General features: G+C 40.0%; 1 protein-coding gene across 1 annotated transcript in view; it reads right to left on the bottom strand.

Annotated features, from left to right (window-relative positions):
- Positions 1-13544, bottom strand: part of wdr27 (WD repeat domain 27) — a gene marked incomplete at its 3' end in the record, with an annotated part of 120960 nt that overhangs the window by 68391 nt on the left and 39025 nt on the right. The window contains exons 18-21 of the mRNA XM_080448915.1: positions 12366-12487; positions 7487-7620; positions 2201-2295; positions 447-568 (exon numbers count right to left, since the gene is read on the bottom strand). Of these exons, the coding sequence (XP_080305041.1) occupies positions 447-568; positions 2201-2295; positions 7487-7620; positions 12366-12487 (473 nt within the window). The remainder of the gene's footprint in view (positions 1-446; positions 569-2200; positions 2296-7486; positions 7621-12365; positions 12488-13544) is intronic.

The following is a 13544-nucleotide window of genomic DNA, read 5'->3' as shown; positions in this document are numbered from 1 at the left end:
AAGCCGTCAAAATGATTAAAATTATTATTTCACAATCATAGTTTTTTGTTGGGAAAAGCGATACTATTATTCTGCAACTTTTTGATAGCTCTGTGGATGTATTATTTTCTTTTTATTATACACTTAAACCTATACCCTTTAACTCTTTGACTGCCCCGGACGGGAATTCCCGTCCGATGGCTCTATGGCTATCATGGCCAATGACGGAAAGTCGAAAATATGAAAAAAAAAAAAAATTGAATTTTTTTTTTTTTTTGGGGGGTTTTATCTCAAAGGAACTAGGAGATAACGCTATCCAAAAAATTGCTGCTCCATTCACTTCAATGTTAAAAAACAAACAGAGGAAAAATGCACCTTTTTCCTGGCAATGGGACAACACATTCTGAAATAAGTCTGGCAGTGAAAGAGTTAATATCCATAATATGGTACATATTACCGTGGCTTACCTTGTTTTGTGTAATGCAGTGGATGGCTCTGCTGTGGGCATCAGGCAGCTCTGATGCCACCGCGCCCTTGTTCATGTCAAACACCTGAATGGAGCGATCAGAACCGCAAGCCAGAACGATGTCTGAGGAGGTGTTAAGGACCATGATGACCAATCCAATACAGACCTACTGTACCTTTAAAGGCATAGTTCACCCCCAAAATGACTTCTTTTTCTATGGATTAGTCACCCCATGGAGACTTGAATTCATGGATATTTCTGGGGTTTTGTCAAGACAATAATGTGATGACCGGCAGCGGTTCCGGTAGGAGACACAAAGAGTCTCCTTTGTGTCTCCTACTGGAACCGCTGCCTACCGGTTCGCTGGTCATCAAATTATTGTCTTAGAAATGAGACAAAAACAAGAAAATATACACAAATTCAAGTCTCCATGAGGTGAACTATCCCCTTAAAATGGTAAAAATGTATAGAAATTATATACCTAGGAATGGAGTTGCAACAGTGTAGATTTTACATACATAACGACAAAAAAAAAGAAACATTTGATCATCATCATCATGGTGATCATTTAACTCTCCTCATTGTACACTCAGAGTTAATACCAGCTAATAAGAATAGAGTAAGGTTTACATTTATCCAAATCTATCCACAGTTGAAGACAGAACAACTTTGATGATTGTAAATTGTGTCTGTGGAGGTTCCACACACTTCTGTTCCTACATGTACCTGAAAATGTCTTAAATTCAGATCTACTCCACTGCCAAGCACAGCTGTAAATAGTGCCTAATGTAATATAATGTAATGTAATATAATGTAATGTAGTGCCTAACCAGAGAACGCTATTGGTCCAAACACACAGTACAGTACGGTAGCTCTAAATGGGCTTCACGGTTCAGTGGATTTATTAGAAAGTACATATATTGTAAACCTTTAACAAGGAGCTGGACTGCAGACATTCCTGAAAAATTAAAGAGTCTTGGATCATTTACAGGTAAAGTCAGCTGTGGCTGTGGGGGGGGGGGGGTAGGGGGGATTGTGGGGGTCTTATTGTGTAGAAGTCTGTGGTTGATGAGCCCTCCTGTGCATGAATGAACATGACTGGTTCCCACAGAGCCAAGTGGATATACAGTACAGTATGTTTCTCATTTTATTTTCCGTTGATAAACTAAAGGCACAAACTAAATGAATAAACTAATGGCTGTCACTTTGTTTTTAAAGATGAAATCCAGAACTTATTACAAGGAATAAAATGTAGTTTGAACTAGTCTGTATGGTGGAGTATGTTCATACAATATAACTATATATATACTATACAATATAACTATATATATACTATACAATATAACTATATATATACTATACAATATAACTATATATATACTATACAATGTAACTAGTACATCAGTCTGTATGGTAGAGTATGTTAATACAATATAACTAGTACATCAGCAGTGGTTAGCTGTGGTTAGGGTTAGGTGTTAGGGGTTAGGGTTAGTAGGTTAGCTGTGGTCTGCCTATACTCTTACATTAAGACATTCAGACCTTGGTGTCAAGTAATACTGCTTGAAGCTCATAAGCACAATGCCAATCAGAAACTACCTCTTGGCTGATTGGTATAACTTTGGTCTCTCATCCAGGGGGCCTTGGGTTCGAATCCCGAGTAGGACATAGAGGTTGGGGTTTGCAGCTTTGAGGTAATTCATGGTGTTAATTATTAATACATTTCTTACAGCAACAGTAAGTATAAAAGGATACAGGAGAAGAAATCGTTGATTGCAGACATGGCAGTGATTTCTGTGGCTGGTGTCTGGAGGCATCTCACCAGCTTGAGGACACTCCTCTGTTGATATCTGTGAGAGAATTATTATCATTTTCACTATAATAACACTCCTCTGCTGATATCTGTGAGAGAATTATTATCATTTTCACTATAATAACACTCCTCTGTTGATATCTGTGAGAGAATTATTATCATTTTCACTATAATAACACTCCTCTGCTGATATCTGTGAGAGAATTATTATCATTTTCACTATAATAACACTCCTCTGCTGATATCTGTGAGAGAATTATTATCATTTTCACTATAATAACACTTCTCTGCTGATATCTGTGAGAGAATTATCATTTTCACTATAATAACACTCCTCTGCTGATATCTGTGAGAGAATTATTATCATTTTCACTATAATAACACTCCTCTGTTGATATCTGTGAGAGAATTATTATCATTTTCACTATAATAACACTCCTCTGTTGATATCTGTGAGAGAATTATCATTTTCACTATAATAACACTCCTCTGCTGATATCTGTGAGAGAATTATTATCATTTTCACTATAATAACACTCCTCTGTTGATATCTGTGAGAGAATTATTATCATTTTCACTATAATAACACTCCTCTGTTGATGTCTGTGAGAGAATTATTATCATTTTCACTATAATAACACTCCTCTGCTGATATCTGTGAGAGAATTATTATCATTTTCACTATAATAACACTCCTCTGTTGATATCTGTGAGAGAGAATTATTATCATTTTCACTATAATAACACTCCTCTGCTGATATCTGTGAGAGAGAATTATTATCATTTTCACTATAATAACACTCCTCTGCTGATATCTGTGAGAGAATTATTATCATTTTCACTATAATAACACTCCTCTGCTGATATCTGTGAGAGAATTATTATCATTTTCACTATAATAACACTCCTCTGCTGATATCTGTGAGAGAATTATTATCATTTTCACTATAATAACACTCCTCTAATGATATATGTGAGAGAATTATTATCATTTTCACTATAATAAAACTCCTCTGTTGATATCTGTGAGAGAGAATTATTATCATTTTCACTATAATAACACTCCTCTGCTGATATCTGTGAGAGAATTATTATCATTTTCACTATAATAACACTCCTCTGCTGATATCTGTGAGAGAATTATTATCATTTTCACTATAATAACACTCCTCTGTTGATATCTGTGAGAGAATTATTATCATTTTCACTATAATAACACTCCTCTGCTGATATCTGTGAGAGAATTATTATCATTTTCACTATAATAACACTCCTCTGTTGATATCTGTGAGAGAGAATTATTATAATTTTCACTATAATAACACTCCTCTGCTGATATCTGTGAGAGAGAATTATTATCATTTTCACTATAATAACACTCCTCTGCTGATATCTGTGAGAGAATTATTATCATTTTCACTATAATAACACTCCTCTGCTGATATCTGTGAGAGAATTATTATCATTTTCACTATAATAACACTCCTCTGCTGATATCTGTGAGAGAATTATTATCATTTTCACTATAATAACACTCCTCTGCTGATATCTGTGAGAGAATTATTATCATTTTCACTATAATAACACTCCTCTGCTGATATCTGTGAGATAATTATTATCATTTTCACTATAATAACACTCCTCTGCTGATATCTGTGAGAGAATTATTATCATTTTCACTATAATAACACTCCTCTGCTGATATCTGTGAGAGAATGATAATTTTCAGCATCAGAATGTGATGGTTACACAATGTCAGCGGTTCAATGTCTTATGTTTTAATCATCTATTATTTAATAATACTTAAATAGGCTAGAGCAGGGGTTCAACGTTTTTCAGGCCTTAGCTGAGAGAGAGATGAAGCAGGGACCCCCTCTATATCGTATTAAATTGTGTTTCAGATTAAACTTATTTTTGTTTTTACTTGGTCTGCTCTTTTTTCCCTCTATACCTATACTTCTTTGCCAAAAATAGCAGATCTACAAGCTTGTAGATCTACAAGCTTGTAGATCTACAAGCTTGTAGATGGTTAAAATTCTCCTTAGAAAAGGGATGCTAGGGTTCAAGTGGTTAATGTAAAAATAAATATATCACACAAAGATTTGACGGACCCCCTGTAGTAACCCTGAGGACCCCCTGGGGGTCCCGGACCCCCTGTTGAAGACTACTATTCTACCACCTGAGAAGACTTCAAATACTCCAGACCTGAGGCTTTGCTCACACTGCAGGCAAATCCCATTTGTTCCTCAAATCTGATGTTTAGGACTGACTGTCCACACTGCTATTTGTAAATTGCAAGTGATGAAATGGATTTGGCACTACTTACTTAACACTGTCAATACACTGGTTTTTTTACACTGTTTTTGTAACCCATTTTGTCACCCAGAGCCAATTGCCTTAGCTGTAATCCTGGGCGCTACTCTCCCTCTGCCAGCCTGGGGATCGAGAGCCCCGAACTGAGCTCATGCTTCCTTCAACGCATGAGGAGTGAGCAGGCCGCTTCTTATCACCTGACAGGGGGAGTTACCCCCGATAGGATGTAGCTTCTTATCACCTGGCAGGGGGGGGGGGGTTTCCCCCGATAGGATGTAGCATGTGGAAGGAACACGTTATTCCAAACACTTCCTTTCCCCTCCCCACAGTGTCCCCGGCGGGAATCGAACCCACGACCTTCTAGCTGTGCAACACCCCCCCCCATCATCCCTCCAGCAAACTAAAACCCTGGATAAGCCCAGCCCAGCCCAGCCCTCCTCCTGTCACATGGACAGCCATGGTGACAGTTCTGTAAAGTGTTCACAAGTTGCATGATAACAATACTAGTTCCACTGATTGGGACAGGAAGAAGAAGAAGCTCCTGCTGAAAGACTATCTGCTCTTTTGCTTTCATTCCCCTGGCCCTGCAGTGAGGTCCTGACAGCTTACAGAACACAGTCGGGCAGCCTGGGTGGTGTTGAGTGTCAGCGCTATGTGCTTGTGGTGGGGGGGGGGGGGGGGGAGGGGGGAGAGAACAAAAACATCTCCCCACCAGAATCAGCCTGAGGAACCAGAGTCTGTTTCTTGACACCAGTTTCACAATAATGCTTTGATCTATAATGCTCCCAATGAGCGATTCTAAACCAGTCATCATACCCACATGTTTTGTGCTGCTGATCTAAAGCAGTATTTCCAGTATCTTCCTTTTCTCATTTTAATGACCCCCAGTTTGATATGTATTAGGTCACACATTTACATTTGATATCATTTTTATCTCTAGCACCCCAGTCAGTGTTAAGTGACACAAATAGAACCGAATGTCACACAGGGAACAAGGTAGACTGTATCGTTAGCCTCATAGCATAATTGCTATGCTATAATTCTGCCCAAGTCACCTTGACATAGGCAGAAAGTAAAAAAACAAATTTTTCCTAAGTGACGTTTATCTGCCTTTATTTATATCAGCCTAACTCTCTTCTAACATTGCTGATTCATCCTGCCTTATTGCCAATGTCCTCAACCTATCAGAATGCTTGTTACATTCAAAATCATTTCTGCCATCAAGTCATTTTGGAATGTAACAAGCATTGTGATTGGCTTAGGACATAATGTCATATGCAATAAGGCACAATGAAGCAGCAGAGTTAGGAGTAGAGTTAGGCAAAAAGTGAGTTAGGCAATTATGCTATGAGGCTAACAATATGTCATTAAGTGTGACTATTACTAACTCTACGTACCTTTTAATGTCATTATGCTATAAGGCTAACAATATGTCATTAAGTGTGACTATTACTAACTCTACGTACCTTTTGATGTCATTATGCTATGAGGCTAACAATATGTCATTAAGTGTGACTATTACTAACTCTACGTACCTTTTGATGTCATTATGCTATGAGGCTAACAATATGTCATTAAGTGTGACTATTACTAACTCTACGTACCTTTTAATGTCATTATGCTATGAGGCTAACAATATGTCATTAAGTGTGACTATTACTAACTCTACGTACCTTTTAATGTCATTATGCTATGAGGCTAACAATATGTCATTAAGTGTGACTATTACTAACTCTACGTACCTTTTAATGTCATTATGCTATAAGGCTAACAATATGTCAATAAGTGTGACTATTACTAACTCTACGTACCTTTTAATGTCATTATGCTATGAGGCTAACAATATGTCATTAAGTGTGACTATTACTAACTCTACGTACCTTTTGATGTCATTATGCTATGAGGCTAACAATATGTCATTAAGTGTGACTATTACTAACTCTACGTACCTTTTGATGTCATTATGCTATGAGGCTAACAATATGTCATTAAGTGTGACTATTACTAACTCTACGTACCTTTTGATGTCATTATGCTATGAGGCTAACAATATGTCATTAAGTGTGACTATTACTAACTCTACGTACCTTTTGATGTCATTATGCTATGAGGCTAACAATATGTCATTAAGTGTGACTATTACTAACTCTACGTACCTTTTAATGTCATTATGCTATGAGGCTAACAATATGTCATTAAGTGTGACTATTACTAACTCTACGTACCTTTTGATGTCATTATGCTATGAGGCTAACAATATGTCATTAAGTGTGACTATTACTAACTCTACGTACCTTTTGATGTCATTATGCTATGAGGCTAACAATATGTCATTAAGTGTGACTATTACTAACTCTACGTACCTTTTAATGTCATTATGCTATGAGGCTAACAATATGTCATTAAGTGTGACTATTACTAACTCTACGTACCTTTTGATGTCATTATGCTATGAGGCTAACAATACGTCATTAAGTGTGACTATTACTAACTCTACGTACCTTTTGATGTCATTATGCTATGAGGCTAACAATACGTCATTAAGTGTGACTATTACTAACTCTACGTACCTTTTGATGTCATTATGCTATGAGGCTAACAATACGTCATTAAGTGTGACTATTACTAACTCTACGTACCTTTTGATGTCATTATGCTATGAGGCTAACAATACGTCATTAAGTGTGACTATTACTAACTCTACGTACCTTTTGATGTCATTATGCTATGAGGCTAACAATATGTCATTAAGTGTGACTATTACTAACTCTACGTACCTTTTGATGTCATTATGCTATGAGGCTAACAATATGTCATTAAGTGTGACTATTACTAACTCTACGTACCTTTTGATGTCATTATGCTATGAGGCTAACAATATGTCATTAAGTGTGACTATTACTAACTCTACGTACCTTTTGATGTCGTCTCGTGTGAGGTCGAGGTGACACAGGTAAAGGTACAGAGACGGTCCAGACGCCACCAACAGGAACTTGTCCAAGTAATAAAACTGAGCAGCCTTGATGGGTTTGGAGAACTTGTCTGCACTCTAAATAAGAAAATAAAGGAAATATAAATGTGCTAATTATCCACAACAAGCCATTCAAGGGCTCCTGGTAACTACCTCTGCTTACGTCCCTCTACAGCATTGGTTCTCAAAGTGGGTCCCAGCAAAATTAGTTAATATAGCGTCACAATCATTTTAAACCACTTTAACCTTGTATACATTGGCTATTCAAAAATAACAGATATACAAGCTCATAGTGTGGCACCGAGTGTCGCACTATGAGCTTGTAGATCTGCTATTTTTGAAAAAATCCCTGGCACAAAATATTTTTGAGATGGAGGGGGTCCGCAGCCAAATACATATCATTTTGGGGGTCCTTGACATAAAAAAGTTTGAGAACCACTGCTCTACACCAAATATGTTCACCAAATATATTGTAGTTTGTGAGCTTGTAGATTGGCTACTTTCGCAGAATGTTCACTCCAGAATAAGGATGCTGGGGTTCATGTGGTTAATATAAATAACTTTTATATTAAACTCTATAACATGTATGTATGCTACTGTAGTCTATACACTCTGTCACATGAACATGATTTCAGGCTGAGAACCTTGCTCGCTAACCACAGTCTAAGTGAGTTAGTGCCCAGTGAAATCAAAGCTGAATTCTAATAGAGACGTATTATATATAATAAAAGACAAAAACTATATTAATAATCAGGTCATGTTTATGGGTTGCAGAGTTACAGTATGGGGGCAAGACAAAAAAAAATGCTGTAATTCTTTTATTGTTAATCCGTTATTGCCTGAAAATATACTCAAATTACTCTAAAGCTGAACATGAACTACTTAAGCCCTATGTACTAAATAGCCGATCTACAAATGCACGCTGTTGATTGGCTATTTTGTCTTTTTTTGTTATGACACGCCCAAAAATAGGGATGCCATATATTTTCAGTGCCTCATACCATTTGAAAAAGCAGAGGGTTTACACTATTTCTGATCATCTCTAAACACTAACTTTTACTTTTGGTCTGAAACTAAAGTTTCAGGCTTTTTTTCCATGGAAAAAAGACACTCAAAAGAGAATGTGTTGCCATGCTGGATGTGAGGGCAGCGCATAGCCACTTCAGAGTGTGTGTGTGTGTGTGTGTGTGTGTGTGTGTGTGTGTGTGTGTGTGTGTGTGTGTGTGTGTGTGTGTGTGTGTGTGTGTGTGTGTGTGTGTGTGTGTGTGTGTGTGTGTGTGTGTGTGTGTGTGTGGCGTGGTAATATGGTACTCTTCAACTCCCATGGGACATGGCGAGGGCCTCTCAGGGCCAAAACACAAACCACCTGAGGGCCTATTACTGTATGATTCATCAGGCACTTACCCAACACAGATTTATGGTTCAACTACCGTGATACTTTTTAGCTGACAAAAGGAGAGGAAATGAAGTAGCCTAACTGTGTATTTCATACCAAACGCTTTCCTTCTAGAGAACGATCTTCATCTTACTGAATGAGCAAAGCCATGTGTACGTTTGGCTTGGTTCGCCCCGACAAGAGCTGCTCTCCTCCATAAAATGACTTCTGTTTGTTTGCCAAGGTGTTTCACAAGACAAAAAAACTAAATCACCACAAAAAAAGCTGCAACTTTGGAGCCAAGCTTCTATAACAGCCTGGGCCCTGTCTGAAAGAGAGACTGGGCCCTGTCTGAAAGAGAGACTGGGCCCTGTCTGAAAGAGAGACTGGGCCCTGTCCTAAAGAGAGACTGGGCCCTGTCCGAAAGAGAGACTGGGCCCTGTCTGAAAGAGAGACTGGGCCCTGTCTGAAAGAGAGACTGGGCCCTGTCTGAAAGAGAGACTGGGCCCTGTCTGAAAGAGAGACTGGGCCCTGTCTGAAAGAGAGACTGGGCCCTGTCTGAAAGAGAGACTGGGCCCTGTCTGAAAGAGAGACTGGGCCCTGTCTGAAAGAGAGACTGGGCCCTGTCTGAAAGAGAGAGGAGAAGAGCGTCGTCAGCTAGGGCCGCGGTGTTTCCCAAATGTGTCCCAAGGACACATTTTTATGTAAATGTCCCGTTTTTTAACCTTTCCATTTTTCTAAATATTTTCAGAAATCCCCCCCCCCCCAAAAAAATAAACATAAAGCAAACAAAATGACTGATAATAGTCGATCTACAAGCTCACAACACGCCGCATCGTAGGGCTTAAAGGGTAAGTGATTTTCTTTGGCTAAAATAAGTGTTAAATAGCTCTATATTCTGATAGTAATCATTGCTATAGAGTGTTTGTTCAGTAACAGGAGTCTCCATGTCTCTCCAGCTCTTTATTGAACAGAAAATGCATTTTCAGGTCAGGATACCAATTTTATCCAATCAGGAAACAAAATTGTGATGACACAGAGAAATGTGTCATCACTTCCAATTTCACTTGTTTAATGAAACTGGAACACTATAAACAATTAAGCTTGATAAATGGGTACTCTCTCCTGATTGGCTGAAAGTGTGTCACCTACTGTACCTGAAAATGTATTTTCTGTTTAATAAAGAGCTGGAGAGACGGGGAGACTCCTGTTACTGAACAAACACTCTATAGCAATGATTACTATCAGAATATAGTGCTTTAACCTTTTAACAAAACACTTTTTGTTTTAACCAAAAAAAAATCACTTAGCCTACCTTTAAGTGGATAATTCATAATGTATTTATTGTACATTTGGGTGCCATGGGAGACACCCACCCACACACACCACACACCACACCACACACCACACACACACCACACACACACCACACACACCACACACACACCACACACACACACACACAGTAAAGCCATCTAAACTGTCCCGCTAACGCTAATGCTTTCTGGGAAAAGTGTGAGGTCCAACCAGGAAGTGAGCGAGTGTCTGTACATGCTCAGTGATCTGGACGGAGTGGAGGTCATAGGTCATAGAGAGCCTCACACATACATGCCCTTTGTGTGAAAAACGTCACCAAAGGCCAAGAAAAACACCATCTAGTCAGCCTCATTAATTAGCCCTCTGCCCTGTTCCATGAGAATATCCTGATTAGCATAGGGAAAAAGTGAATGTTAATGTTTTATATAATGTGTTGAAGACAGTCAACATCATAGAAACCTCTGTCATTATATTTACATGAGTTCTGTGTTAAAGACGCTAGAATGAACCACTTGCATGAGCCCTATACTACATGGACCCCCCCCCACCCCCCAAGACCAGCTCATTGGGCTTGTGGTTAGACTGGCCCAGAGCCATATAAGGAGAGTTGCGTCACCTCCGTTCACTTCAACGGGCCAGACTTCTACAGTGCCTTCTATTGGCCGATAGTGACAAAGACCTGAACCAGACGTTTACAGAATGCAAGTCTATGTGAGCGTTTGTCACTATTTAGAGTTTACATGAACCACATGACCGGCGTTGTTTCTTCCCCCTCATTGACGTAACTCTCCAATAGAAGGCTCTGGACTGCCCACCCTGGCTGAGACTGGGAGGTCGGGGTTCAATCTCTGGCCGAGTTACACCAAAGACTATAAAACAGGAACCCAGTGCCTCCTGCTTGGCTCAGCATCAAGGACTGGACTGGGAGTAAGTCCCTGCAACACAGCCTACTAGTGTCATGTTCAGGGGGTGTACAGTACTTGTACATCATGTGACATACTGTACTCTTGTGGTGACATTTTGGTCAAAATTCAATTTTTGCCATGAACATACAAAATGAGCGGACAACAATATGACCAGAAACACATAAAGAGCTATAGCCCTGAATGACCATATAACAGGTCCAAATTATTACGGGTCCATTTGTACACTCTCAGAGTTATGGGGGTCCTTACAAATAAAACATTTGAGAAAAACTAGTAGGACTCTTAAATTCACTGCCAAGAGTATTTTCATAAAGCACTCCCCCAGTGCCAGCGATTTGCGTGTTTTTTAATTTTTTAATTTTGTAATTTTTCATTCAAATAAATTCTCTGATTGCGGTTTTAAACACATACGACAGTTGTACCAGCAGAGAGCAGCAAATCGACACATTGAGCACCTCGCTGACTCGCTCGCCCCCTCCCAAACAGGCTCACGTCACATCCGGTCATACACCGGATGTGACATTTTCGACAATCCCTGATCGGCCTTAAAACGATGTGATACACGACTACGATGACTGATCGTCACCCAGACTATAGAAAATATAAGTGGAGCTCTGCGTTCGTTTTTTATACCGTGTGAAAAAACGTGACTTTCCCTATTCTGGCCGAAAATGACCGCGGGAAAAAAAAGAGAAACGGAATCTGCGTCATGAAACCGGAACCCAATGAGTCTGAAGGAATCAGAAAGTGAAAGTCATCATGAAAAATAAACAGAATAGCGCGACCACAGTAAAAAGTAAAAACTCTGGATTTCTCGTTCTGGCAGGGAGGGTATTCAGAGAAAACTCGGGATAACTCAGGGCGTGGCACTGAGAGAGTTAATGTGTCATATATAGTGTCATATATAGTGTCATAATAAATCACTAGTAGGACTCTTAATGTGTCATGTATATGATATATAGTGTCATAATAAATCAGAGTCATACACATTCTGAAGAAAACCTGGAGACTTGACATTCAGTAATTGGGTCTTATGATTATATTATAATGGTGTGTAAATCAAAAATTTGCCACGGACAAGACCAAGTCTTTGCCACGGACACATATGTCCGTGTACGGACACATTGATGACCCCTCGGCTCCCAAAGCTACTTATTTACACCCCCCCCCCCCCCAGCAAATTGAACACAGAGCAGGACATTTACCATGGAAACGGCGGGTTCTGCATCGTCACAGGGCCGGATGTGTAGTGTTCGGTCCTCTGATGCACTGAGACACCACCGTCTACTGTGACTCCATCCCACACTGCTCACCGCCTTACCATGGCCTACACACACACACACACACACACACACACACACACACACACACACACACACACACACACACACACACACACACACACACACACACACACACACACACACACACACACACACACACACACACACACACACACACACACACACACACACACACACACACAAAACGGTTGACGATTACCCTGCTGGAACTACAGTGGGTGTGTGAGCTCAGTATTCATCATGGTATTGTTCATACAGCCAGTAGACTGAGGAGCAGAGAGAGGTTCATTGTGACCTCCTGGTCACCTTCCACTGCTGTCCTGTTATATCTGCTGCCCTCTTGTGGAGGCACACACACACAGACACAATGTGACATACACACTAACACACACACACACACAAACACACACACACAGACACAATGTGACATACACACTAACACAGACACAATGTGACATACACACACAGACACAATGTGACATACACACTAACACACACACACACACACACACACACAATGTGACACACACACACACACACACACACACAGACACAATGTGACACACACACACACACACACACACAGACACAATGTGACACACACACACACACACACACACACAGACACAATGTGACACACACACACACACACACACACACACACACACACACACACACACACACACACACACACACACACACACACACACACACACACACACACACACACACACACACACACACACAATGTGACATACACACTAACACTTGTCACAGTGAGGCATCAACACGGTTTGTTCTCCAACAGAGTGCTCCTCTAGGAGCAGTGTGAGGGGAACAGAGTACATAGTGCTCCTCTAGGAGCAGTGTGAGGGGAACAGAGTACATAGTGCTCCTCTAGGAGCAGTGTGAGGGGAACAGAGTACAGAGTGCTCCTCCAGGAGCAGTGTGAGGGGAACAGAGTACATAGTGCTCCTCTAGGAGCAGTGTGAGGGGAACAGAGTACAGAGTGCTCCTCTAGGAGCAGTGTGAGGGGAACAGAGTACAGAGTGCTCCTCCAGGAGCAGTGTGAGGGGAACA

Source organism: Gymnoscopelus braueri, assembly GCF_963280865.1.
Source record: "Gymnoscopelus braueri genome assembly, chromosome: 14".
Lineage (NCBI taxonomy): Eukaryota > Metazoa > Chordata > Actinopteri > Myctophiformes > Myctophidae > Gymnoscopelus > Gymnoscopelus braueri.
Note: the sequence above shows the minus strand (reverse complement) of the source record. Positions and strands in the feature narration are given on the sequence as shown.